The 26,365-nt window shown below is 34.6% G+C and overlaps 3 protein-coding genes across 3 annotated transcripts; all 3 read left to right on the plus strand.

Moving 5' to 3' along the window:
- The first annotated feature begins 6,413 nt into the window (after positions 1–6,413).
- Positions 6,414–8,881, plus strand: LOC143562935 (uncharacterized). The gene is made up of 7 exons (XM_077050603.1): positions 6,414–6,613; positions 7,080–7,151; positions 7,244–7,311; positions 7,389–7,536; positions 7,632–7,715; positions 7,806–7,901; positions 8,655–8,881. Exons 1-7 carry the CDS (start codon positions 6,464–6,466, stop codon positions 8,658–8,660), a joined length of 624 nt encoding a protein of 207 aa, XP_076906718.1. The 5' UTR covers positions 6,414–6,463; the 3' UTR covers positions 8,661–8,881.
- A 6,534-nt stretch (positions 8,882–15,415) lies between these two features.
- LOC143562936 (phosphoinositide phospholipase C 2-like) lies at positions 15,416–20,175 on the plus strand. The gene is made up of 9 exons (XM_077050604.1): positions 15,416–15,724; positions 16,933–17,129; positions 17,223–17,358; positions 17,437–17,664; positions 17,890–18,104; positions 18,899–19,016; positions 19,087–19,233; positions 19,334–19,420; positions 19,876–20,175. Exons 1-9 carry the CDS (start codon positions 15,422–15,424, stop codon positions 20,173–20,175), a joined length of 1,731 nt encoding a protein of 576 aa, XP_076906719.1. The 5' UTR covers positions 15,416–15,421.
- Positions 20,176–22,427: 2,252 nt separating this feature from the next.
- Positions 22,428–25,583, plus strand: LOC143562937 (PHD finger protein ALFIN-LIKE 1-like). The gene is made up of 5 exons (XM_077050605.1): positions 22,428–22,578; positions 22,660–22,692; positions 23,758–23,980; positions 24,659–24,782; positions 25,275–25,583. Exons 1-5 carry the CDS (start codon positions 22,479–22,481, stop codon positions 25,524–25,526), a joined length of 732 nt encoding a protein of 243 aa, XP_076906720.1. The 5' UTR covers positions 22,428–22,478; the 3' UTR covers positions 25,527–25,583.
- The last annotated feature ends 782 nt before the right edge of the window (positions 25,584–26,365 follow it).

Genomic DNA, 26,365 nt, shown 5'->3' on the forward strand with positions numbered 1-26,365 from the left:
ACTTGACCCAAAGTCAATATATATATAATACACTTAATAAGCAAGAATGCAAAATCAGCCCAGGCCTGCTAGCTAGCCTTATACGTTACTGGCACGTATAGAGGTGCACGAATCAGGTATTTTTAGAAATGGAACCGAGTAGGAATCAGTTTCAGGTATGGTCAACAAAAATCAAGAACCGGGTTGGATAGGAACTGGTTATGGGTACGATCAGGTATTTGAGTGGGTTTGCCAGGTTTTATTGCATTTTGGTTGGGTCTGGTCCCGGTAAATGTGGAACCGTTCTGGTTGGTCTGGGTCTAGTTACGATTTTTCTAAGAAACCGAAACTTGGTTCGTACCCGCGAGATGGGTAGGACCGGGTCCGGTACGCCGGGTCGGTCCGGGTTTTTTCCCCACCTCTAGTTACGTATAATCTGATCTGATAACGCAATAAACCAAAGGATCAGGTTATGTGAACAAATTCTGTTATATGATATGAATTTTTTTTAAAAAATAAACTTGTGGTATAAACCAGATATGATTGTCTAGTCTATGATGAGTTAAAGCATTAATCTCCTCGTCAGAAAGCGGTGTTTGAGTGCCTTCGGGCTCTTTGAGTTCAGGATGTCCTAAGTGTTATCCCTATTGAAGGATTGAGCCAACATATGTCAGCTTTGGAGTACCGAACCATCCTTAAGTATCGGCTAATGATCCCTTTGTTTCGGTAGATGAGCCATGCCCAGTTTGCGGCAAGGTTTGTTTGGATTTTTTTGGTGAGCGTGCAGTTCATTGCAAAGAATTACCTGAGTTTAAGTACAGACATGATTTGGTGAAGGATGCTCTATGCGATATTCTTAAATGGGCAGAAATTTCGGCTAAAACGGAGACCCTGGTAAACTTTCTTACTGATCATCTTGAAGGAAGGTCGACTTTATGACTGACCGATTGGGTTTGTAGCAGGTCAGGCAGCGTTGAAGACGGCATCGGGCAAGGTTGTTAAACACGAGAAAGCCTGTTTGGAAAATCAACATGTGTTTATCCCTTTTGCTTAGGGTGTGTTTTTTAACCGTACCCGAATAACGAACCCGAATTGAAGCGACCGAGACCCGAATAACCCGAACCGATTAAGCTCCTAACCCGAATCCGAGACAAAATATTCGGGTTGAAATACCCAAATTTGGGTTGACCCGAATAACCCGAAGTATAATACATCGATGCATGTATCCCTAATTTTTATAGGGTAATTTAGCGGTGAAATAATACAGTGACCTATGTATTCTTGTTCGATTGTTCTGAAGACTCCGATTAATTTTGGATTTATCACATCCCAATGCATTAATTACTATAAAGCATGTTGACAATGTATATTCAGTTCGAAAAGTTAAATAGTATAGTATTTAAACCAATATATATTGAGCATGCTTCTTCAATATACACAAGTATTGATCCGTATGCTACGACACTCCTTCATATGATCTAATACATGCTTGTATGATAAATTTCATGTTTTGCTAAATAATATATGCCATATTGTTTTATAACGACTTGGAATACGGTTTTTTAATTTATGATATTGTAAAAGGTGGATATATTTTTTTAATTTGTTAAACCCGAAATCCAACCCGAATTAACCCGACCCGTTCAACCCGAAACCCGAATAAACCGAACTTATTTGGGTCGGTTCTTGGGTCAATTTGTTTTGAGCTCAAACCCGAACAACCCGAGCCAAACAACCTGAAACCCGAATAAATAACCCGAAGAACACCTCTACGTTTGCCTTTGACACATTTTGACACATTTGGTTTCTTAATTCCGGATGCCGTGAACTTCTGGACAGAGTTCAGCGGGTCGTGCATAGTAATTTATTGGATGTTTTCTTAATGAAAAGTGGTGCATTGATTAGTAATTTGGAAGTTATTAATTATAAAGTAAGCTGAGGAGATGATTTACTTATAAGATGAAAAGTGACCTTTTTATGTAGATTTATGGAATAGATATTTAATCACAACTTACGGAATAAAATCAATAATCAACTTAATACGCATGGATAAATTAAAAGGTTTAGTTAATTGGAGGTTTATCTTCATGAATCATGATCATAAAGTTTCCACTTTCCAGCCTCCAAATTTTCAAATGAGAGATTGTTAAAAGGTCAAATGTCCTTGTCTTTGTTTGACTAACTGCTAACATGTAAATTCATAATTTAGAATAGTAGTAAGTAATAACATAAGGACTTAAATTATGTAGGAATTAAAAATGACACTTTAAAAGCTAGATCAGGGTCCGTCCTAAGATTTAAAATAAAAGTTGCACGTTTAGGCTTTCAAATCGGCTCTTTCCTTTTCACTTACCTGTGCTTTTAGGTAGCGTTAACATGAACCTAAAAAACGAGCATGTGGTTATATAAAAATTTGCAAGCAAGTTATCTTCTTGGAATCCAATACGCTCTCATTCAGGCCAAGTTAACATTTCTAAAAACAATGTTGGGGCATTGGGTAACCTACCACTTTACTCAGTTAAATTCGTCACAATTATAGTATTACACTATAAATTTATTATCTACTCGTGCGATTGACTTTTAACTATAGATAATTATATGTCACGGAGCATATAGCCTTCTCTTAAGATATTGTAGCTTTCTTCAGATGGTCGAGAATCAGTCTATCCATTCGAATTATGATCGTAGGTTATTGGTTTCATTATGTCATAAACTAATGAGGGAATGTCCCCAACTCTGACAATGGGATATGTGAAATGCAATCAACTTTGGGATGCATTGTTAATTAATTGTTGTACCACGTACGTGAGGATATGCATTAGTTGTTATGTGAACCCAGACGGTTAAAATACAACCTTAAGTAGACACGGTCTTCAAACATTTGACAAATCTAAAAAAAATCATTTGTTGGTTAATTTATATTTGCACTTTGATTGACCAGTTGCTCAATATATAAGTCCAAGTGGCGTTACTTAATCTAGCTTAATCACATTTTATATAATTTATTAACGTAAATAAAACCTAACTTTGAACCTCGGATTAAAATATTATCAAATGTGTTACTGAAAGTACAAAAAAGAATCCAACTTTAATATATTTTAGGTATGTTTAATTTTTTTTTCCACCGTTGATCACTGTACCTACAAAGTGGTGACAACACACAAGCCCAAAAGATTTCTTAAGGGACTTTTTTATTTAATAATGATAATGCTAAGAACAACTCATTACTATTCCCCATGATAGTCATATGGTATTATGGTGTAACCCCATTCCTTGAAACTTAAGATAGAAAAAAAGAAGAGCAATTATCCACTAGCATAAGATAGAAAAAAAGAAGAGCAATTATCCACTAGCACCCACCTATGACTTTTTAATGACTAAATTGTCCCTTATCTTTTTTATATTTTCATGGTAATGAAACTCATTAGGGGACCAAACAAAATATGATGAATGGGGTTGAAATTAAGGTGGCTTTATAGCCATTTGTGTTTTGTTCCGAGTCCAAAGCTTTTAAACACGTTTGAAATATATATAAAGGGGCATGTTTTAATCTTAAAAAGGATCCGCTCAGTACATACGAGACCAAATAGATGTCATGTCAGTTATTTTCTATTATATCATGACCAATGATTCATTTTTTTTATTATAATTCATGACTCATTTTCCATTATATCATGACCCATGTCTCGTTTTTCGTAGCAGTAAAACTTTGTAAAATTTTAAAAAATAAATTATTTTGAACTCAATACCTCATGTTTCAAACTAAAGATGTTTACCAACTCTACTTAAATGGTAATTTTATTAGATTTTTCTTAACTTAACATGTATAAATATGTTTTATCTCTTCATGTATAAGGACAAAATTATATTTAATTATTGGCATTTCCATATTTCAACTATAAGTAGAATCTCGACCATGTTTGAATAATTGAATGCTGTTTATATATGATTAAGCCTACTCAACACACAATAATATTTTTATGTTTTTTCTCTATAGAAACTAAGTTAACACTACTATGATATGAATATATTTCCTACTAATTCATGACTCATTTTCCATTAAATGTGGCCATTAGTCCGTTTCACATAATATGAATATATTTCCTTTTATGGTTATTCCATAACAAATAATGGCTTTTATTAAAATCGTATGAATTCCTGAAGATATGAAAAAGAAAACAATTTTGTTTACTAGTAAAAAATTTCACGAACAGGAACAAAGTAATTGTAACATTGAATGCATATTAACAAAATTAGAATTAGCTTTAGTGTTGTTAGGCCGCTCGTTGTGGTCGGTAACAGCTCCACGTCGAACAACAACCATACCCACCCTCCCCCACACCCCAAATCCAAGCCTTCCACTGGTACATACTTATCGTCCTGACGTTTACCACCCCCACTCTGCAAAGCCATGCCACGTTGGCTTAACGCTCGACAGGTTACTGCCCACAACAAAGAGCCTTATCAATAGTATGCACCTACAATCACTTTTTATATTTAAACCCACACATACACATTTCTTCTTTTTGGGTGCGCTCATAAAGTTTGTTTTTGTGATTTTAAAAAATTTATAACATCCGGACAAAACATACACTATTATAAAAGCGTGTTATAAATGTTATCTCAATCATAAAACACCGTGAGAGTAAAATCACTTATCGTATGTATACTTGTTATAATCCAATCACTATAATCATTCGCCATCCCAATAAAAAAATACAACATGACGGGTTATTTACCCTCGACCCCATATTGTAAGACTTATCTCCGTCCTTGTTCTCAGTTAGCCCTCGAGCAATGTCCAACTTTTGGGTTCATCGTATCCTCAAAAAAGAAACAGAAACCCCTTTTAAATTAAAAGATAAGAAAATATAATCTAAAAAAATAACTACACAGAAAATAAAATATGTTAATCAAGAATATAAAATGCTAATTTTCATCATTAATGTGTGGGTTTGACCATATGATTCAATGACGAATAGGACCACAATAAGACAAGTTTCGATGAGTATTGCCGTATTGGTATTTCACTCTCATACTAATCTATAAAATGGTGCCTCATATCCAGCTTAATGCCCATGTATGTACCAATGTGTTAGTAATTACCTATCTAGTAATCTAGTATCAAGACTTAAATATGTCTCTTAGTTTGTTAAAATTAGAGGTGCTCAAAGAAATCTGAATCCAAATTCGTATCCAAAATATCCGAAAATCCGAATCCGAATTTTCCAAAAATTCGGATAACCGAATCCCGAATATCCGAATTTTTGGATTCCGATAGTGATTTTGGAATTTTTTTGGATAATTTTTGGATCTTCGGATAATTTCATTAGGTATTTCGGATACTTTTTTTGATATCCGAAATATTTTTAAAAGTAGTTCTTATAGTTTTTTTTTATAATAATTATTTTTTTCGGATATTTCGGATATCCGAAATTTCGGATTCGGATTGTAAAATCTACTATCCGAAAGGTTCGAATATCTGAACTTCAAATATCCGATTTTGATCACCCCTAATTAAAATTACCCCATCAAGATTCCCTTATAAGTATCTTTTATATACGAATTCAATATATAAAAAAGTAAAAATTAATTAACAAAGACACATGAACCAAAGGGCAATTAGGACAGCGAATCAGCTATACTAACTTTTTTTACACAACTTCGCTTTTCTGAATATTAAATGTTCAAGTTATATATCACGAGAATTTGGTTGAATGGTAAGAGGCTTGTCTTTTCTAGTGAAGATGCATGCCCGATTCCCACTCAGACCAGTTTGATGGACATTCAGGTGAAGAAGGTGAAGAGAATCAAAGATTTAGTCCCAGGTTCCAACCCAACATGAAGCGAGGGTTTAGGGGTTTCATCCGATTCCCGCGCATAGTCTCACGACGATCAAGAAGTCGACCTTAGACATAACCTCAAACAATGTTGTGTTTACACGTGAAATTCTCTGACACTATAAAAGAAGTGTTCAAAAGTTACATGTTGTTAAATAATGCCATTTATCGCATATACGTTTTTGGTAATCGAGTTGTTTATCACCGAATAAAAGGGATGTTCAAAGTCAAATATCCGATAACAAATAAACCCAAAATCCGTCCCTAATATTTAAGTTTATTGGTAGTGTCCGGGTTCGTTAATTATGAAAGAGAAGTTACACGATAATTCAATTTTTAATATATACACTAAAAAGATTTAAAAAAATAATAATAATATTATTATGACAACAAAAGCATGGCTAGTTTAGTAATTTCACCACCTCCACTTTTCAAAACAAAACCCACTCTCTCTCCCCACTCTCCTTATTCTTCTCTCTGCTTCCTCTTCTTCTTCTTCTTCTTCTTCATCTTATTCACACCAACTGTGTGTGTGCGTGTTACTGCGTGTTTTATTCAATTCAAACCCTTGAATCCAACCCATGACTGCATCACCCTGCATCCATCCCACCCAAACCCACCAATTGATTTCCGAAACCATCCAAATGCTGCAAAAAAGCACCAATTTTGACACCAATTTGCAGACTAAAGTGGGTGAAGGCTGTTCAAAGGTTACCAGAGAGTGTAGGATTTGCCAAGAAGAAGATGAAGAACATGAATTGGAGGCTCCTTGTGCTTGTAATGGCACCCTCAAGGTTTAATCTAATTTCGTTTTCCCCAATTTTTTATTTTTTACCATATTTTGACCTAATTTTTGTAATTTGTTAATTTGGTACTTGAAATTAGGGATTTTGAAATTAGAGTTAGTTATTGTTTAGCCAAATGATTTTCATATACGGCCCGTACAGGGCTATGCAGGCCGTGTAGGACCTGAATTGTGTCAGTTTTACAGATCGTATCGTATAGGGCTATACAGACCTTATAGGACCTGATGTATGAAGATCACATTCTGTATATTTTGGTTGATGGGGTTGAGATTTAAGATGTTGGATGGTGTTAAAGTGTGACCATGTTTGTGGATTGGACTGGTGGGACCATGTTTGGTTCAGATATTTTGATCTTGTTAAAGCAATAAGTTTGGTTGTACACTTGTGATTGATGAAGATGTACTTGTACATTACAGTACAACTCATTTATGATTTATGAATTTGTGGTTTGCAGTTTGCTCATAGAAAATGCATTCAGAAATGGTGTAATAAGAAAGGGGATATAACCTGTGAAATTTGCAATCAGGTTTGCTGATTTTTATTTATTTTTTAATAATTTGTTACATTATTATTAATTTTTTTATTAAAAATGTTGATGTATTTTTACTTTTTTGATAGGTTTATTCACCCGATTATGCTCTTCCACCTGCAAGAACCAATCCGGATGTCATGACTATTGATATCAGGTGAATTTGCTACAAAGATTTAACAAAGATTTGTTCTTTTTGACTTTTTCTAATGTTGTTATTATTATCTTTGTTAGGCATGCGTGGGGCCCACAAATCGACCTCCGGGATGCTCATTTTCTGGCTTTTGCTACTGCTGAAAACCAGTTTCTTGAACCGGATTATGAAGATTATGGTGTGGCAAGTAATAATAGCATTGCTTACCTTCGGTTCATGGCTCTAATTGTAAGTGAACAACTGAACATCACGTGCCGTGTCTCAAGTTTTATGAAATGTCATATAAAGTTATAAACTTTAATGTTGTGTGCGTGAATGTGTAGTTGATGATAATATTGTTGATCCGCCAAGCTTTGTTGGTCAGTCGAGACCTCGGGATGCTGCCAGAATCATCAAAGTTCTTTAATGTAAGTTGATATTTTTGGTTGACTTATTGTCTTTGGTTATTGACTTCTTTTGGTTGACTTAATGTAATGCATGCTGCACATGAACTGCAGTTTCAGGTTTCTGTTCTTCAACTGGTCGGTTTACTTCTTCCATGTTATGTGGTGGGCCGCTCATGGATAATGATATTAAGGCAAAGAAGAAGGCAGGTTAGTGAGTCACTTCAATTCTTAGTTACATACACTTTTTTTTTCATATCTAACAAAAGGGAAATAAAGTAAATAAACGTGAACACGTGACTTGTTAGTTTAATATATAAACGAGCACGAACATTAACCTTTTGTTCGTTTAATTAACAAACGAACATGAACAATGGGTTTTTGTTTATTTTATAAAACGCACGAACTTGAGCACGTGTCTTGTTAGTTCATTTACGCGCGTGAATGTTCATTCATTTGCGTTCGTTTATATCCGTTTGTATATACATTCGTTTATGTTCATTTGTTTAAATTTTAGTCTAAATATATTTATTACTAATATTAGTTTAAATAAATTTAAATTTCATATTTGAAAAACATTTATTTTGGATATCTTTGCTTACTCTTGAACTACTGGATTTAATGATCATGGTATTTTATACTTTAACTCGAGAATACTTTTACTTTCCGTAGGTTTTCGATTATGTTCATGAACCGCACTTTTAGAATATTAACAAATGAACATAAACGAACAAGAGCACGCTCATTTGCTTAACGAACGAACATGAACAGGCAAAATCTGTTCGTGTTTGTTTGGTTAAAGTTAAACGAACAAACACCAACAAGCCTTGTTCATGTTCGTTCGGTTCATTTATAGGCCTACCCCTGGGAAATTGTGCCATTATTGTCGTTAGTCCTTTTGTTCGTTGGGTCTAGAAAGCGGCTTTGGACCATGAAATGAAATAAAACTGTTATTTATTACAGGTTTGATAACGGTAATCAGGAAAGCTGTTTTGTATATCCTTGTGCTTCTTGATTAGCGGTTCGAATGCCATGAAGTTGGGTGCATATGGAGCACTTGCAACAATCTAAGGCAAGAAAACATGAAATGTAAAGATGTATTTCTCTTTTCTGAATCTTGTTTCAACTGATTCACCTGATGCCATCTTATGTAAATTGTGAATATTGGTGAGTTCATTGCTCTTTCTTGCATTTTGTGTTTATGGGCCAGGTTGAGTCAAATGGGGTAGAAATGATGTTAGGTGCATCCAAAGGCATAAAACTAACAAATTGCTTTATATAATAAGTAGGGCTGAGTTATTCAACAAAGGTGGACAAAAATGAGAAGAATCAAAAGGATTTGTAGCAAAAAATACCCTTAAAAAATAATGAAAAATTAATACAAAAAAAATCATAACTCAAATTTTAATACAAAAACGAAAAATGTAAAAACACAAAAATGTTTCCACTGTCATTCTCGTTCTAAAAAAAAGAAAAAAAACACATGTTGAGTGAAAAAAAACATTGTCTTTTTGTCTATCATTGTGTTTTGTGTTTATTTTCGTCATTGATTATCTTTTTTTCTTGGCATTGTTTCCTTTTTTTTTCTTGATATTGTGTTATATTACTCAACATTGTATCATATTTTGACATTTTGTTCGCAATTGTGTTATATTTTGCGATATATTGTGTTATTTTTGGTTTATCATTGTGTTGCTTCATTTTCAGCATTGTGTCTTTTCGTCGTGTTTTTTTTCCTTGGAATAGGAATGTCGGGGGAACCATTTTGGTTTTTTTAATTTTTTTCATTTTTTATTTATGTAGAGTTATAATTTTTTTATTTTATTTTTTTGAATTTTTTTTAAAGACTTTTGACCGCAAATCCTTCCACACTTCTCATTTTTGTTTCCCATTACATTTTAACTTTACCCATAATAAATAAGTAAGGCTAGTTTTGTAATGATTTAGCATTTATAATAATAATTTATGCATACCAGCTATATGTAAAATTAAAAAAAAATAGAGGTTGATTTTAACTTTGCCCATTAGGGGAGATGGGGTGGTCCGTTACGGACCTCCCATCACTCGTGATGGCTTGTGGAACACCGCCGCCGGTCCTCCCATCACGCGTGATGGGGGGCCGGCCGTTATGGCCATCACGCAAATCAATTCAACCGTTGAAAGCTTGTTACCGTTGCAATATAAAAAATAAAAAAACCTTAATTAACCTATATAAATATAATTAAATCCATCTTCAAATCCAACTCAAATATAACTCAAATCCTCTACTACAAACAACATTCTAACATCACACAAATGGAGGGTTCAAAGAAACGTGGCTCGGGTTCAAAGAAAACCCAATCCCGACCAAAGGTTCGACAAAATCTTGGCGAGCCGGCGAGATTCCGAATACAAGATGAACCCGACACAACCCAATCATTCCAACAACAACCTTTTCAACCACAACCGTTCCAAAACCAACCATTTCAATTTCCAACATTTAATTCACCGTTTTCATCTACACCGTATCAAAACCAACCGTTTATTCCACCTTTTTCTAGCCAAATATTTCAAAATAATCCTTTTGAAACGTTTCAATCTCAACCGTCACAAACGTCCGTCGATCCTTTAGAGGATAACAATGTTATACATCAATTTGCACGTGTCTTTCGTGATGAAGACGACGATGTGGATGAAGACGACGATGAAGATGAACCCGCGGAGGAGCCCGCGGAAGAGGATGCCATCGTCCGTAGACCTTGGTCATCCGCGGAGGAGGTCGCCTTGACCAAGGCTTATTTACACGCCTCCGAAACAAAAAAACACGGAAACCAACAAAAACGAGATATGTTATGGAGACGTGTTATTGCACATTTCAAAAAACTTCCCGGTGCAACCGATCGAAACATGGATAAAATGACTTCCAAGTGGGGATATTTGAATAGAAAAATGTCAAAATTTAATGCTTGTTACATCCAATTGGTAATTATTTTTTTAAATTTATTAGTTAAAATTTTTTTTTATAATTTATTACTTTATTTTTACAATTTTGATATATATATATTTTTCGAAATGTTTTGTAGAGCCGAGATCTACAAAGCGGAGCGAACGAGACGACTATCATAAAGAACGCCTTGAGCAATTATATCAAGATCTTCCGATATAAATCTTTTCCCCACTTGGATGCGTGGGAGATTGCGAGACACCACCCGAAGTGGGAACCGGTTCCCGTGGTCGACATGGACGGACCGACGGCTCCAAGGAAAAAAGGATCTTCTTCATAAAGATCAAAAACTTCCGATTCCGGGAACTACACAACGTCTACCGACGGCTTGTCAAGCAACATGCCGAACATGAACTTGAACGATCAACCCGGAGATGATCCCGACGAAGACACACCCACACGGCCGCATCGCAAGAAAAGTGGGGAATCGTCAAGATTAGGAAAGGAAACGGTGGCCGAGGACTTTAACGAATACAAGTCGGCTAAGTTGGCGGAAATGGTCGAGACGAAGGAGCGAAAGCAACTAGCTCTTGCTTCAAAATTAAAACGTGACGAGGCGTATATCAACCATTTGAATGAAAACCAAAAAAACGCCGATTTAACATTTATCGTACAATCGCACGAACATCTTAACGAACCCTTTAGATTGATCCTACTTCATCGCAAACGCGAGCTATGCGAGAAGTGGGGTTGGGAAGCGCCATAGGTTTTTTTTTGTCGGTTTTTTTAATTTATTTATCTTTGTAATATTTATTTAATCTTGTTTTATTTTTTATTTAATTTAACCTTGTTTTAGTATTTATTGTAAAAAAAATAAAAAATAAAAAAAAAATTCCATCACACCACCACCCCCACCAAAATTCCATCACTAGTGATGAAAAGTGGTGGGGTAAGGTGGCACACCGTGATTGATGGGAGGAAGTGATGTTTTATAAACCACCCCCACCCCCTAACGAAAGTTTATATTATAAAAAATCTGAATGAAGATTTCACAAGTTCCAAAATAGATTTGAGATGCCCGTGGTAGTTCTCCTAAACTCGTTACCAAGAATTATACGCTTGATCTATAATAAAAAGACGCAACTTGGATGAATGTCGAGTAACGAATTCACGACATGGTATGTTCATGGTGGTTACATAAATCCTAAAGAATCATTGAAGGAATCCGAGGATATTATTGAGTTTATGAACTTTGGTTTTATGGTTCGTGTTAGCTTCATAGCGTGAAAAAATCAAGAATGCATTTGTATTTATTAAAGAGACTTGTAAGCATATTTTTCAACATGGTTTAACTTATAATATTAAAGCCATGTAGACATATTTGGTGTCATTTTGCTAAAGTTCATTTGGAATACAAAAACCTAGAATGAAATGAAAATGGATATGATGAAATACACATGTAAGAACCAAACGATTAGTGAACCACTCTTTGGGAATTTCATTTAGTTAAATAAACGAAAATGAACGCATGTCTCATTCGTTCATCTATTCCTATGAACATTTGTTTACGCTTGTTCATTTAAACTCATTTATGTTTGTTCGTTTACATTCATTTAGGTTTGTTAGGTTCATTTGTTTAAGTTCATTTGTTAGTATAACTTTATAAAATTATATTTGGCGTGCTTCAATTTAATCTGGTTTTATTATTATTTTTTTGGGTCTAATAGATTGATGTTCACGTTTTCTTTTAATTGGTTTTCGCTCACTTATGTTCGTCAACATTCGTGCATCTATGTTCAGTTATGTTCATTACGTTAATGAACCGTTTATTTATACTATTAATGAAATGACATAAAGAAACACAAATAGAAAAACCAGTGCATTCAATTTTTGTGTTCAATCGGTTGCTCCCATAAATTTAAATAAATGCCACAAACATATCTATTACATGTGATGGTCTTTTCAGACCTATTAGACAAATTTAATATTATGTGACATAATATATTGGCATATTTAATATGGCCTGGGCTATTATGTTTAAATTTAGGCTGATTTGAGTTTAAAATATAAGCAAAGTTTCATTTTCGTCTAATGGTTCATTTAAATATGTTATTTCAGTCCAATAGTAAAAATATTGCCTTTTTCATCATGAGACTTTCATTTTGGTTGCAGTTAACACCATGCCATCTAAATGCATCCATCTAATTTGTTACGAAGTTCTTCAAGTTTCACAAATTTGTAGCACTGATATTGTTTTATTTGTTGTGCTTAGAGTAATATCCATAAAACTTTTGAAATTGATAAGTAGCTTGTTTAACATCTGAATTCAATAATGTGCGCTATTGTATTGGAATGCCTAATAACATGTAATCGTTGAAAACGATGACACAGGAACAAAAGGAGAAATGAAGCAATGAGAGAAAATTTTATTATCTTAAAATGAGTTATTACAAAACAAGAAACAAGAAACGTATATATATACAAGAACATACACGACATACGTTTTATACGGCGTGTAAGATGCACGCATATGCTGTTTATACTACATGCACGTCCCCCCCCCTCCCCCCTCTCTTCAAGTTCGAGGTTGAGAAAACCCCAACTTACATATAAGCTCATGAAAATAAGGCTATGTTAAGCTCTTTGTAAAAATGTGACGCCTTCAATAAGTGACAATCAATGGGTTAGTTTGTTTAGTGTTGGGCCTCTCTTATTTTGGGCTTGTATTTTTGCACACCCGCTAGCTGCATTTTATATTTAAGTGGTGTTGTTTAATAAAAGCAAGTGTATTGGAAGTTGAAGGCGAAACTATATGAGCTTTATGTGATGAGTAACCCCAATCAAATTGGCCATTGTTATCAAATTGACCATTTTATTCGTATCCGTTTTTTTCAAAACCCGTTTGATCAAAATCTAAATGATTGGCTTTTAACTTTTGAAAACGACTTGTTGTGACTCGTTCGTTCTGATTTGTTATTCCATCTAGTTTAGCAAGACCTATCTGTTTTGCTATGTATACATGGAATTAGGGGTTTCGGATTTACCCGATTAACACCCCAACATGGAATGTGCCCATGAAATGATCCTTGTCACGGGGGAAATTCAAATTTTATTTTAAAAATGTCCAACCAGAAACCTGATTTGACGACCACTTCTAGTTTAGCACCTCGATTTTGAATCTTCGCCACCCGGGTAGTATTATGTTCCAAGGATTGGGTTGTTTGCTTGTTCACATCAGGTCCAGCTCCGAGAATTGAAAAAGAAATTGGGTCAAAGCTGAAAAATATTTTGGGCCTTAAGTAAAATGAGTTTTTTGTTGGGTTTAAATAATTTAATTTTTATATTGGCTTACTTGATTATGATTTGGGTTGTATAAAAACTTTTGTATAAAAATAGTCTTAAATATGTCTCAAATAAGGCTGGAACCCGCAACCTTTTGATAGAGAGCCAAACCTTTTGTCACTAAACCAAGCTAACTGTTATGCAATTGATTTTAAACATTAAATATATATTTCGTTTTTTATAAAAATATATATAATTTAAAAAAGAATTCAGGCGTAGCATGGTGCCGAGTTGGGGCCGTCGACCACCCTGCCCCACCTTAGTGCCGGCCCTGGTTCACATCATCACATGGAGATTAAAAGTATTCAAGATTTATTCAAGTAAAACATAAAAAAAAGTATAAAATATTAAGAAAAAAAGTAAAATAATTAGGGCTGTAAACAAACCGAACGAACACGAACAAGTCCTTGTTCATGTTCGTTCGTTAAGTAAATAATGTGTTTACGAACAGTTCACGAACACTTACCAAACGAGATTTAATGTTCGTGTTCGTTTATTAAGGAAATTAATGTGTTCACGAACGGTTCACGAACACAAACGAACACAAATAAAATCAGCAGAGCCTAGAGATTGAGACCGATGTATTCATCAATGTGAATAATGAAAGCCTGTAAACGAATCGAATGAACACGAACAAGGGCATGCTCATGTTCGTTCATTTAACTTTAAAAGAACAAGGACACTTAATCGAACCACTATTTATGTTCATGTTTGTTTATTTAAAAATGGACATTTGTGTTCGTTTGTTTAAAATCTAAACTAACATAACTGAATAAAGATAAACGAACATGTATGAACAAACGTAAATGAACACAAATATAAACGAACTTAAATGAAATCACTTAAATGAACACAAATTAACAAATATAAAACCTTTAAACAGATGACATATCCAAATAATATTTAATTATTTTCTATTAATATTAATACATAAATGAACGAACGGAACATGTGTTCATGTTCGTTCGTTTAATTAAACAAACACAAATTTTTTGTTCATGCTCGTTCGTTTATTAAATAAACGAACATAAACGAACTTCCCGCCGAACGATTCACGATTGTTCACCGAACGTTCGGTTCGTTTACAGGTCTAAAAATAATAAAGTCACAAATAATTTAAAAACAATCACTTGCACAATAATTTGCATCACAATGTCAACATCTACCGACTACACACAAACCCACACCAACTTTAAATACACAATAGAGATAGTAAACACACGCTACGTTAGCAGTTGCATGCCCACTCGAACCATCTGTGGGCCCCACCAAGTCAGTTAGTTGTAAATATGCATCCCAACGATCTCAACCGTCGACCCACCGACGGCACGTAGCTCCTCCGTCGTCGATTCAAATACAACACATCAACCAATCGCATATATACATATATATATATATACACACACCTTCAATTAAATCTCCAGTATTCAATAATAATAATTGAATCACCACCATCCATCCATCAATGTCTAAGCAAACGTACACAGTATGCTTCTGTTTCAGACGGCGGTTCCGGATCCCGGCCGCCGTGGCACCCGCCGGAATCAAATCGGTGTTCGATAAGTACGCCGTTAACGATTACATGACCGCCGAACGCCTCCAGCAGTTTCTCATTGACGTCCAGAGAGAGGACAAGGCCACCGTTCAGGAAGCTCAAGCCATTATCACGCATAATGCGCCTATTATGTTCCACCGCAAAGGCTTCAACCTCGACGGCTTCTTCAGATACCTTCTCGCCTCGTCTGTCCCCGTTTTATCGCCTCATTCGGTAACCTTTGAGCTTCTATTTCTCTGATTTTAGCTTGAATTTAGTCGTGTAACGTGTTATGTATAGTTTGAATATGTCATTAAATGTATGTAGAAATGATTGATATATTGATATGAATTTAGTTCATAATATTATTATTAAACTTGATAACAACCACTGAAGTTTGATGTCAGCCCTGAGAATTCACGTGACTCGGCCGAGCCAGAAAGAAAAAGAATGACACTTAAGCCTTAACGTACTAAATAATGTAAACAATTTTTTTTAAATGATGATTAAAGTTACGGCAATAAACATAACAATTAGCAAAATCATGATATGTTAGAATGAGTTTATGACATATTAAATAAGCGGATAGCTAACCGAGGATTTGTGAAGCTCTCATAACATTCTTGATAGCAAATTGGTGAATCACCTCTTTGCAAATTATGCTTTATAATATTTCATTCTCGGTAGCTATCATCGCCAACCTGCTCAGTCTTTCTTGGGTCATTGCGGATCGTAAATAAGATTTCAATAACTACAATTTCAAAGAGAGGTAGTTGCTGCATGCTTGATTATTACATTTTATGAATCTACTCTATTTCAGCTTCTTATCTAATTGACCACGTCATACGTGTGCACAACACATGATGGCATTTGCTAGGTTGTAATTTTGATTAATTTAGTAATCTTAGTTGTCAGGAATTATGAATTGGTTATATCAGTAGCTGTGATTGTTGATTTATCATTAAAATTGTTTCATTGTGAACTTGTGCTTATGAATTTGCTTTAGAACTGTAGCTTCTTTTTTCCAGAAAGAGAAGATTATGGCATGTTTGAGTAATATTTAACATTTATGGAATCTACTCTATTTCAACTTCTTATTTAATTGAGTTTGTTTATAGTTCTTTAGCACAATTCATACATATATATACATATACAAAAACACATAATGGCTTTTGCTAGTCTGTGATTCTGGTTAGTTCAGTAATCCAAGTTGTCAGGAATTATGGATTGGTTATATCAGCAGATGTTGATTGTCCGGACTGAAAGTTTCGTGCTGTACGTACACTTGAGCTTATGAATTTGGTTTTATTACTTTTGACAATCCAATTTTTTATAACTGTATGCTTATAAATGCTAGACTCCAAATATTTGCAAACAAGTCGTCTGCATAGAATGTAGTACGATATGTAATACTATCAAAATAATCTTCTGTTATTCTCCAGGTTCACCAAGATATGAGTGCTCCACTGTCTCATTATTTTATATATACCGGCCACAACTCATATCTAACCGGGAATCAACTTAGTAGTGACTGTAGTGATGTTCCCATCATTGAAGCACTCGAGAGAGGTGTAAGAGTCATTGAGTTAGACATATGGCCTAATTTAGCAAAAGACGATGTGCTCGTCCTTCATGGAATGTAAAAATCTTCTTTTACATATATTATACTCCATGTTGACGCGTATATAACATATCTACATTGTCTGATCTTTATGTTGTGTAATTAATATAGGACATTAACCACACCTGTTGAACTTTCTACTTGTTTCAAGTCTATCAAGATTAATGCTTTCTCTGCATCTGATTACCCTGTTGTGATTACTTTAGAAGACCATCTTACCACAGATCTTCAAACAAAAGTGGCAGAGGTAATTTTGTAATTTGGATCTGTGGATTGACATCTGGTGTTAGTTTCATTGTTAATATTAATGTAACTAAAATCATAGATGGTTCATCACATATTTGGAGACATGCTGTATACTCCTAACAAAGAATGTTTAGATGAATTCCCATCACCCGAGTCTCTTAAAAAACGGGTCATCATATCTACTAAACCTCCCAAAGAATATCTTAAAGGCAAGAAAAATGAGGAAAATGGAAACGAGGCGAAGGAAAAGGATCCGCCTATAGGAGCTTGGGGCGATGAAATTCCAGACCCTCGTGATGATAATAAGGTACATGAACATTGTTTTATTATAGTAAGGGTGCTTTAGTCATTTCACAGGCACGTAACTGATAAAACTAACGCTCATCCATACGGGCCGAAATTTTCCCAAGTGTATCTTTAATGCATAAAACCTCCTAAATCATTTAATTTAGCAAGTTAAGATGCAAATGAATATATGATTTATATTTAGATTAGTTTCAAGCTGTACTAAGTACTAACTATGTTCTTGCAGGATGATTCGGATTCAGATGATTCAGATGGAGATGATGATCTACACTCTGCTGATGTGGCAGCTGAATACAGGAGTTTGATTTCCATCCATGCTGGAAAGGGAAAGGGTGGTTTAGATGATTGGTTGAAAGTGGAACCCGATAAAGTAAGACGTCTTAGCTTAAGTGAACACGAGTTAGAGAAGGCAGCAAAAACTCATGGGCCACAGATTGTCAGGTATTGGCTTCAGGCTCACATGTATAACTAAATGGGTTAGGGGTGTGCATGGTCGGTTTTGGGCTCAAACTTAACCAAGGACCTTTCGGTTTGTGATTTTTAGAAAATTGTTCAGTTTCGGTTTTATGGCGTGGGTTTAGTTTGGTTTTCGGTTTTCAGCTTTTCCATTTGAACTTGAAGTTTTTGGGCCGAAAAAGTAGTTGTCTCAAAATAAAGAACGTGGTTCTAAATCTTTTTGTTTATTAATAATTAATAGATTATTATTATACATTTGGACTAAACTATTTGGGTTACACTATTTCAGTATTTACTAATATCTTGTAAATTACTTCAAATGCAAAATTAAATATGAAAGTCCATAAATTCGGTTCCATTCGATTTTTTGGTTTTAGTTACCTGCAAAACCGAAACTGAACCGAAAGTTCAGTTTTTATGAAAACATAAAACCAAATTGTCGGTTTTTGTTTGGGTCTGGTTATTTCAGTTCAGTCTTCGGTTTCATCACGGGTTGTCTTTGGCTTGACATGTTTAACACATTTAATTACAAAGGTCGACACTCGACTGGTCAACCTGTTTTATTAAACAAGTCAACCCAACCCATTCAACCCGTTTACATGATTTTAAGTGTGTCTAGGATGGTGTTTTTAACAGGAATAAATATACGAGTCATGTTCTGGTTTAAAAATTCAACCCGCTAACCCGACACGATTTACACCCTTATTATTGGCTAATTTTGCTGTTTCTGGTATACAAGTCATCATTGGGTGCTAAGTGCTAACAGTTGCCATTTCTAGATTCACCCAGAGAAATATTTTGAGGGTGTATCCTAAAGGAATACGGTTCGACTCATCTAATTACAACCCATTAGTCGGGTGGATGCATGGAGCTCAAATGGTTGCATTCAACATGCAGGTTAACACTAATCTTTAATCTCACAAGATATTCAATTCCTTGTTTGTTTACGCTTCATGCGACGTGGCAGGGGTACGGAAGATCACTATGGTTAATGCAAGGAATGTTCAGAGGAAACGGGGGCTGCGGATATGTTAAAAAGCCTGATTTTTTGTTGACCGGTGGTAATGAGATCTTTGACCCCAGAGTCAAACTACCGGTCAAAATGAAATTAAAGGCACGTAACTTAACTTAACTTAAAGCGGTTAAATGTTAAATCTGTATGATATTCTTTGTAATGATCTTGAACTAATTCGTGCTATTTATGCTTTATTCAGGTAACTCTTTTTATGGGAGAAGGATGGTATTATGATTTTAAACACACACATTTTGATGCATACTCTCCACCAGATTTCTATGTGAGGGTAAGCTATCTATTTATTTGTTCATAAACATGTTTTGTTTATATTTAGAGTTAAATCCGGTTTCAGTCTATAGGTTTGATCCAAATAACTCTCTTAGTCCATTAGTTTAAGTTTGACTTTTTTAGTCTAATGGTTTCATTTTCGTATCAGTTAATGACTTAAAGTCTGATCACTAATCCCATCCAAATTTTTGTTAAGACCAAAACACCCTTGGATTGTTTGTGTTACATGGTCAAAATAATAAAATCTTTGACTAAGTAACACAAGTAATCCAAGGGTAGTCTTTTAATAAAAAGTTGAACTTTAATTGATACGAAAATGAAACTGCTGGACCGAAAAAGTCAAAGTCAAAGTCAAATTCAAACTAAGATACTAACATGGTTATCTTGGTCAAACCACATGGACTAAAACCGTATTCAACTCTTACATTTATGAAAATAATGGATTTGATGTAGATTGGGATTGGTGGGGTACCTGATGATTCGGTAATGAAGAAATCAAAAACAGTGGAGGATACTTGGACTCCATCTTGGGACGAAGAGTTTGAGTTTGAGTTCGAGTTAACAGTCCCGGAACTGGCTTTGCTTCGAATAGAAGTTCATGAAAATGATACATCAGAAAAGGATGATTTTGCGGGCCAAACATGCTTACCAGTGAGAGAGATAAATAAAGGCATACGACCCGTTTCATTGTATAGTCAAGAGGGTGAGATTTACCCATCTGTAAAGCTGCTTATGTTATTTGAAGTTGTTTAAGCTTGTTTTACATTGTTGTTGCAACTTACAGGTGATGGATTTTCTAGTTTTTAAGTCAAAATATAGAGAGCGCTAAAATTTGGACCGATGTCATCTCTTATTCTCAAATCTGTTGTGACTTCACAGTCTGATTCTGTCGGTTTTAACTTAGGCCACGGTTTTGGGAACGGAAATCAAACCAGTCGCAGTAGTTGGCGGTTTGAACCAATTTTATGTAAATTACATATTTCAAAAGTGAAAAACGATAATGAACATCTCCCATATACGCGTGTAGAGTTTTAAGAAGAACATAGTGTGCTTTTTTTTAAACAAACATGCACATAAAAAATAAAACGTTCAAAATGTAATGTTTATTTATCTTTCCTACATGGTTGAGAAGTAGTCTCTTAGTTGGGTAGAGTTTAAGAACTACCTTAAACACAAGAAAGTTTGGGTTTTACAAAAATATAAAACCAAACTGTGAGTTTTTGCTTAGGTTTTATTAATCCGTTTATGTTTATCGGTTTTTCATTTTCATTCACACCTCTAAATTTCGAGATATGGATATATAGCATGGGCTCTCACCGTTAAATATGACTTCACTACTTCTTAATTGTTGATATTTTAGCCAAAGCATTTGTCATCCGCTCAATTTGGCATCTATTATAAGCTCAAAGCCTCATGTTGCCCCATTTTGTTTGTGGGGGACATAATATTATTGTACATTTGTATAAATTTTGTTTGAGAGCATACTTTAGTTTCTCTTTTCTTACATGCCTATGTTTGTTCTCAATTGGAAAAACATACGACTCTTTCATATATATATAATAGGAAACATGCTTTAGCTTCCAAAGGTACGATTGTTACAGAACTTTCATAAAATACTTTGAAAAAAGAATAAAAGAACACCTAGTAGCTAGTCCAAGGACCATTTGTGCAACTCACTCATAATACACAACAATGGTATGGGTGTCAATTGTGTCGGGCTGACGGGTTAGCGGGCTAATGGATTGCAGGTGACGGGTCGAAATGTGCAACCCGAACCCAACCCATATATATTATTCGTGTAAAAGATTTCAACCCTAACCCGAACACATAAAAACGAAATGTGCAACCCGACCCAAAAACGTCCCGTTTGACCCATTTACAAAAAAAAATAAAAGTTTTTTTTTAAATCAAATCAATATAATTTAGAGTTGTTAGAGAAAATAAGTAATAACTTTTGTTTTAACAATAATTAATAATTAGAATCATGAAAATCGATTGGAATTTGCAAGAGTAGATTTGGAAAATGGAAACACGAAATAAAACAAAAACAAAAACAAAAACAAAAACAAAAAAGGTTTATTTTTAGTTACTAAAACGGGTTAACGGGTTCAACCCGAACCGTTTTATAAATGGGCCAGGTTAGTCAACCTGAACCCAGCCCGTTTTTTAAATGGAGCAGGTTAGTTAGCCTAAACCCAACCCGTTTTTTAAACGGGTCAGGTTAGTTAACACGAACCCAATCCGTATTTTAAATGGGTCATGCTAGTCAACCCAAAATCTATTTATTTTCGTGTCGGGTTCGGGTCATGCCAACATTTGCCTCTAGGGACGTGCTTGGTATCGTACCGCTACCGATACCGAAAATCCCGATCCCGAAAATCGTAAATTATTGGTACCGGTAGTAAAATATTTGGGTCGGTACCTGTACCGTTATTGAAGGCAAAAATTCGAGAAATACTGGTACCGTACCGTATCGATCCCGAAACTCAAAACTTTGGTACCGATTCGGTAGCTACCGATTTTAGTACTAGTACCAATCGGTACAAATAACGAATTTGCTCATTCCTAGTTGCCGCCCTAAACAGTAGCATCATCATCGTCATCATCAAGGGGATGTAATTGGTACAAAACTAATACTCCAAGGACCAATCCCACCACCACCCAAAACCCAAACCACAAAGCCCCCCCCCCCCCCCCCCCCCCCCTAGATTCAATCCACAAAAAGTACGGAACACAAACAAAATCCCAATCATCCAACGGCCACAATCAATCCCATCAAATCCAAAAAAAAAAGGTCAAAAAATTCCTTCATCTTCCCCTTCCCCATTTAACCCCTTGTTATTTCTCTCACATCTCATAACAAAATCTCTTAATAATAACAATATTATTATTATTACTACTACTATTCAAATTCAATCAATTCACCAACTCTAGGAGATCAAATAACACTCAAATCCAGCCATGCCGTTATATAATTCAACGTTTTATTATTACTAACACTAACTGGATCCGTTGTTGCTATTTTGTTAGATCTGAGAGTTTTAGGGTTTGGATTTATGGATATGGCTGCGATTACGTCGAGTCCGCGAACCGTTGAAGAGATCTTCAAGGATTATAGTGCTCGTAGATCTGGAATCGTTCGTGCGCTTACTTACGGTATATATATTGCTTGATTTTGACCTTTTGTGCTGATTTTGACTTTTGTGTCTAGGTTTTCATTTTTTTTTCTTTTTGCAGATGTGGATGAGTTTTATGCGACTTGTGATCCAGGTTTGTGTTGAACTGTTAATTGAATTTGAGATGATATATGCTTAATTTTGTAGATTTCATATTGATAATAATTTTGTAATTTTTGTGGGAGTTGTTTAGTAGTTTAATTGCTTATATAGATTTGTAGCATATTATGTGAATTGGAGTTTTGTTTGTGCTTAATTTGTAATTGAATGTTTAAGTTTGTGACTGGTGACTGTGACTGAATTGTAGGCTTGTTTTTTTTTTATTTTTTTTATTTTGATGTGTTTCTCTGATAGAATCTTAGGCTTTTTGACAGTTGACAGTTTGTGTACAGTGGAAAAAGTTATGTAAAATTGTGGTAATAAACTATGGATTTTGTGATAATAAACATGGTAATCTATATTTTTTCTATGTTGCACATCTAGATTGTTTATTTGATTATTGAAGAGTTGAAGGACAATGTTTTAGCATAAAGTTTGGATTTCATTGATATTTAAGTTGAAGTAACAAGCTACCGGGAATACGCAGTAACTTTGATAATTAGCAATTAATTGGAGTTAGTGAGGTAAATTTATTGTTTATTCTTTTAAATTTGAAAAAGGTTTGGATGAAAAATTAGACTTGAAACTATTGCTAATACAGTTGCTACCTTGCTATGCAGATAGTCAATCTGTTAAAATCTATGCTTTGTGTTTTTAGTTAACTTTATTAAGGTCTAGCTTTTATTTACTAAATATGGATAATGGTTAATATGGTTATTGAAGAGTTGATGGACTATGTTTTTGCTTGAATTTTGGATTCTGTTGATATTAAGCTACAAATTTGAGCTACTTTTAATTGATATACACTAACTTATACAATCAGTAAACAATTGAAATTAAGGTACGCTTATTGTTTACTTTTTGAATTTGAAAAGTGAAAGCTTTGAATAAAAAGTCAGACTTGAGTCTATTGCTACAACAGTCGTGTACAGATCATCAATCTATTAATATCTGAGCTTATTGTTTTTTTTATACTTATGCCTAGTTTTTATAGTAAATTTAGCTAGATCTAATTATTAATATCTAAATATGGTTAATCTGACGAATTTTGAATGTTTAGAAAAGGAGAATTTGTGTTTGTATGGCCATCCAAATGAAACATGGGAAGTAACACTTCCTGCAGAGGAAGTTCCTCCAGAACTTCCAGAACCCGCTTTGGGGATTAACTTTGCAAGAGACGGGATGCACAGAAGAGATTGGCTGTCATTGGTTGCGGTGCATACTGACTCTTGGTTGTTGGCGGTTGCTTTCTACTTTGGTGCTCGTTTGAACAGAAATGAAAGGTGCCTTCTTTCTCATCTACTTTAACTTACATCTGACTACTTTTTGTTTCAATGAACTCACATGTGTACATTCTAGCATTTCATACCTACATTTCTTTATACACGTTTATTATTTTTATTTTTTTTTTCTCTAGCTCTAGTTTTTGGGACCAATTGTGTTACAGTTGGTCATAAAGTTGTAACTTTTGAAACATGTGTGCTAAAGTTGCAATATGAGTAAGCCACAGGGACTAAAGTTGGAGTCGGTTTGGTTTGATGGGTTTGGGCTGCTTCTAAATGGGCCGGTCGGTTTGGGTCGGGATGGCGGTTGAACTGGTGACCATCTTTTTTAGGAAAGCATTAGTGTTTTGGACATATTTAAAAATTTGTTACCCTTTCAAATACTTTAGTTTCTTTTTATTTTTTAAGAAACCATTACATTTGTTTTATTTTTTAACATTAATAACATAACAAAATAGTTGTATTAAACTTTTAAATCAATATACTATTTGAATATTTTTAAATTAGTTATGTCATCCGTCTTTTAAGTCAGGTCCGAACAATCGATAAGACGACTAGTTCGTTGTTCAATCTGGTTATGTAAATATTGCTTTTATTTTAGTGTTGGACTTTTTTGGAGTAGAAATATATTAATATGTTGTTTTCTTTGATGGTAATCATGTAAATTTCTTTGCGCAGGAAGCGTCTATTCAGTATGATAAACGACCTACCCACCGTGTTTGAAGTCGTAACTGAACGGAAGCACGTCAAGGACAACAAACCCAATGTGGATAATGGAAACAAAGCCCGATCTAGCACAAAGGTAACATTACTAAAATGCCATTCAAACAATTTCATTAACAGTGGCAAAACGGTCGGTCGGGTTGGGTCAAAACGGGCTGTGTTGACTTGTGGTATGCGTGCGTTGGTTTTGGTTTCAAACCAAAATAAAAACCCAAATTTCGGTTTTGGGTTTTTAAGAACTGTTCAGTTTGGTTTCAGTTTTTTGGCCCAAAAAAACTCGGTCAAAATAATTAATTCAGACTCAAATCATTTTGATAATTGTTTGATTGTTATTCACATGGAATACATTATTTTGGTAACTCTATTTATTAAATTTGTATTAGTTAAAATTTAAAACTGCATGAAAATCCATAAATTTGATTTTTCTTATTTTAATTACATATAAAACTAAAACGGAACAAAAACTTTGGTTTTTCCTAAAACAGAAAACCAAACTGTCAGTTTTTGTTTGGGTTTGGTTATTTCACTTCGGTGTTTTCGTTTTCATACACTGATTATGTTTTAGTTACAGAGAACAAGTGATGGCCAAGCCAAAAGCACACCGAGGGCATATGATGACAGTTATGCAGAAGAAGACGACGAGCACGGTGAAACTCTTTGTGGGAGCTGTGGCGGGAATTACAGCGGTGATGAGTTTTGGATTGGGTGTGATATATGTGAGAGGTGGTATCATGGTAAGTGTGTGAAAATAACACCCGCAAAGGCGGAGAGCATCAAGCAGTACAAGTGCCCGTCTTGCAGCACAAAGAAAGGACGCCCGTGAGGGTAAAACGGTAATTTCAAGGTCCAGCAAAACATGTTGGTTGGATGTTATGTTTATCTATCTTGAGTATTTGTTAGTAGGATGTGTTACTTTTCTACAACATATTATAGGTTGGTTATTAAAGTGACTTTTGACTTTGGACTTTCAGGATTATGGTTTCTTTTTCAGGATTGTAAGTTTAGTTGTTGAGCAGGTTATTAGTCATACCATCCCTTTGTTATGCTTTTATGTGTTTTAAGCTTTTAGCTCTTGGATTGGGATTGGGTGCTTGAATCTTTGCTTTTAATTATATTGAAATTTGAGTTTTCAACTAATAATTCTTATTTGTTTTACCAACTTTTGACTATACAAATATACAATATCATCTTACTTGCCTAATTTTATATTAAAATTTGCCTGTATCCCTAATTATATACTGCGTAAGTACATGATACATATGTTGCAAACAAGTAGGAATTTGTGTTAAATACTTATTTTGGCTCATACATTATTATTTTTCATCAAGTGCAATTATACATAGGTTTAGGGGGTGTTTGAGATTGCTTATTTTCACCAACTTATTACTTATTAACTTTTTGAAAAATAATAAGGTGTTTGGGATTGTTTATATTGTGAGAGGAAAGTTTCATAAGTTACAATGTTGTAACTTATTTTACTTAATGAAAAGTTGGAGGTAAAATAAGGAATCCCAAACACCCCTTGGTGATGAACTTGATGTGTAAGGCGGGCCGCTCCGAGAAACGTAAGGCCCATTATAACAAGCGACCCGAAAAGCCCATTTCTGAAGACGGGGCCTCGTATATATTCATTCCCCTATCCTAGTATTCCACCATTCACTA

The sequence above is a fragment of the Bidens hawaiensis genome, unplaced genomic scaffold, assembly GCF_021521415.1.
Source record: "Bidens hawaiensis isolate Kalapana, Puna unplaced genomic scaffold, B.hawaiensis_p1.1 tig00021184_1, whole genome shotgun sequence".
Lineage (NCBI taxonomy): Eukaryota > Viridiplantae > Streptophyta > Magnoliopsida > Asterales > Asteraceae > Bidens > Bidens hawaiensis.

Excerpts from the sequence above, each read along its gene's own strand:
- LOC143562936 (XM_077050604.1), top strand. The coding sequence starts at position 15,422 with ATGTCTAAGCAAACGTACACAGTATGCTTCTGTTTCAGACGGCGGTTC. Across the intron at positions 17,130-17,222 it reads GTGCTCGTCCTTCATGGAAT|GACATTAACCACACCTGTTG; the intron begins GTAAAAATCTTC and ends TAATTAATATAG. Across the intron at positions 17,665-17,889 it reads ACCCTCGTGATGATAATAAG|GATGATTCGGATTCAGATGA; the intron begins GTACATGAACAT and ends ATGTTCTTGCAG.
- LOC143562937 (XM_077050605.1), top strand. The coding sequence starts at position 22,479 with ATGGATATGGCTGCGATTACGTCGAGTCCGCGAACCGTTGAAGAGATC. Across the intron at positions 22,579-22,659 it reads CGTTCGTGCGCTTACTTACG|ATGTGGATGAGTTTTATGCG; the intron begins GTATATATATTG and ends TTCTTTTTGCAG. Across the intron at positions 23,981-24,658 it reads CGTTTGAACAGAAATGAAAG|GAAGCGTCTATTCAGTATGA; the intron begins GTGCCTTCTTTC and ends TTCTTTGCGCAG.
- LOC143562935 (XM_077050603.1), top strand. The coding sequence starts at position 6,464 with ATGCTGCAAAAAAGCACCAATTTTGACACCAATTTGCAGACTAAAGTG. Across the intron at positions 6,614-7,079 it reads CTTGTAATGGCACCCTCAAG|TTTGCTCATAGAAAATGCAT; the intron begins GTTTAATCTAAT and ends TGTGGTTTGCAG. Across the intron at positions 7,152-7,243 it reads CCTGTGAAATTTGCAATCAG|GTTTATTCACCCGATTATGC; the intron begins GTTTGCTGATTT and ends CTTTTTTGATAG.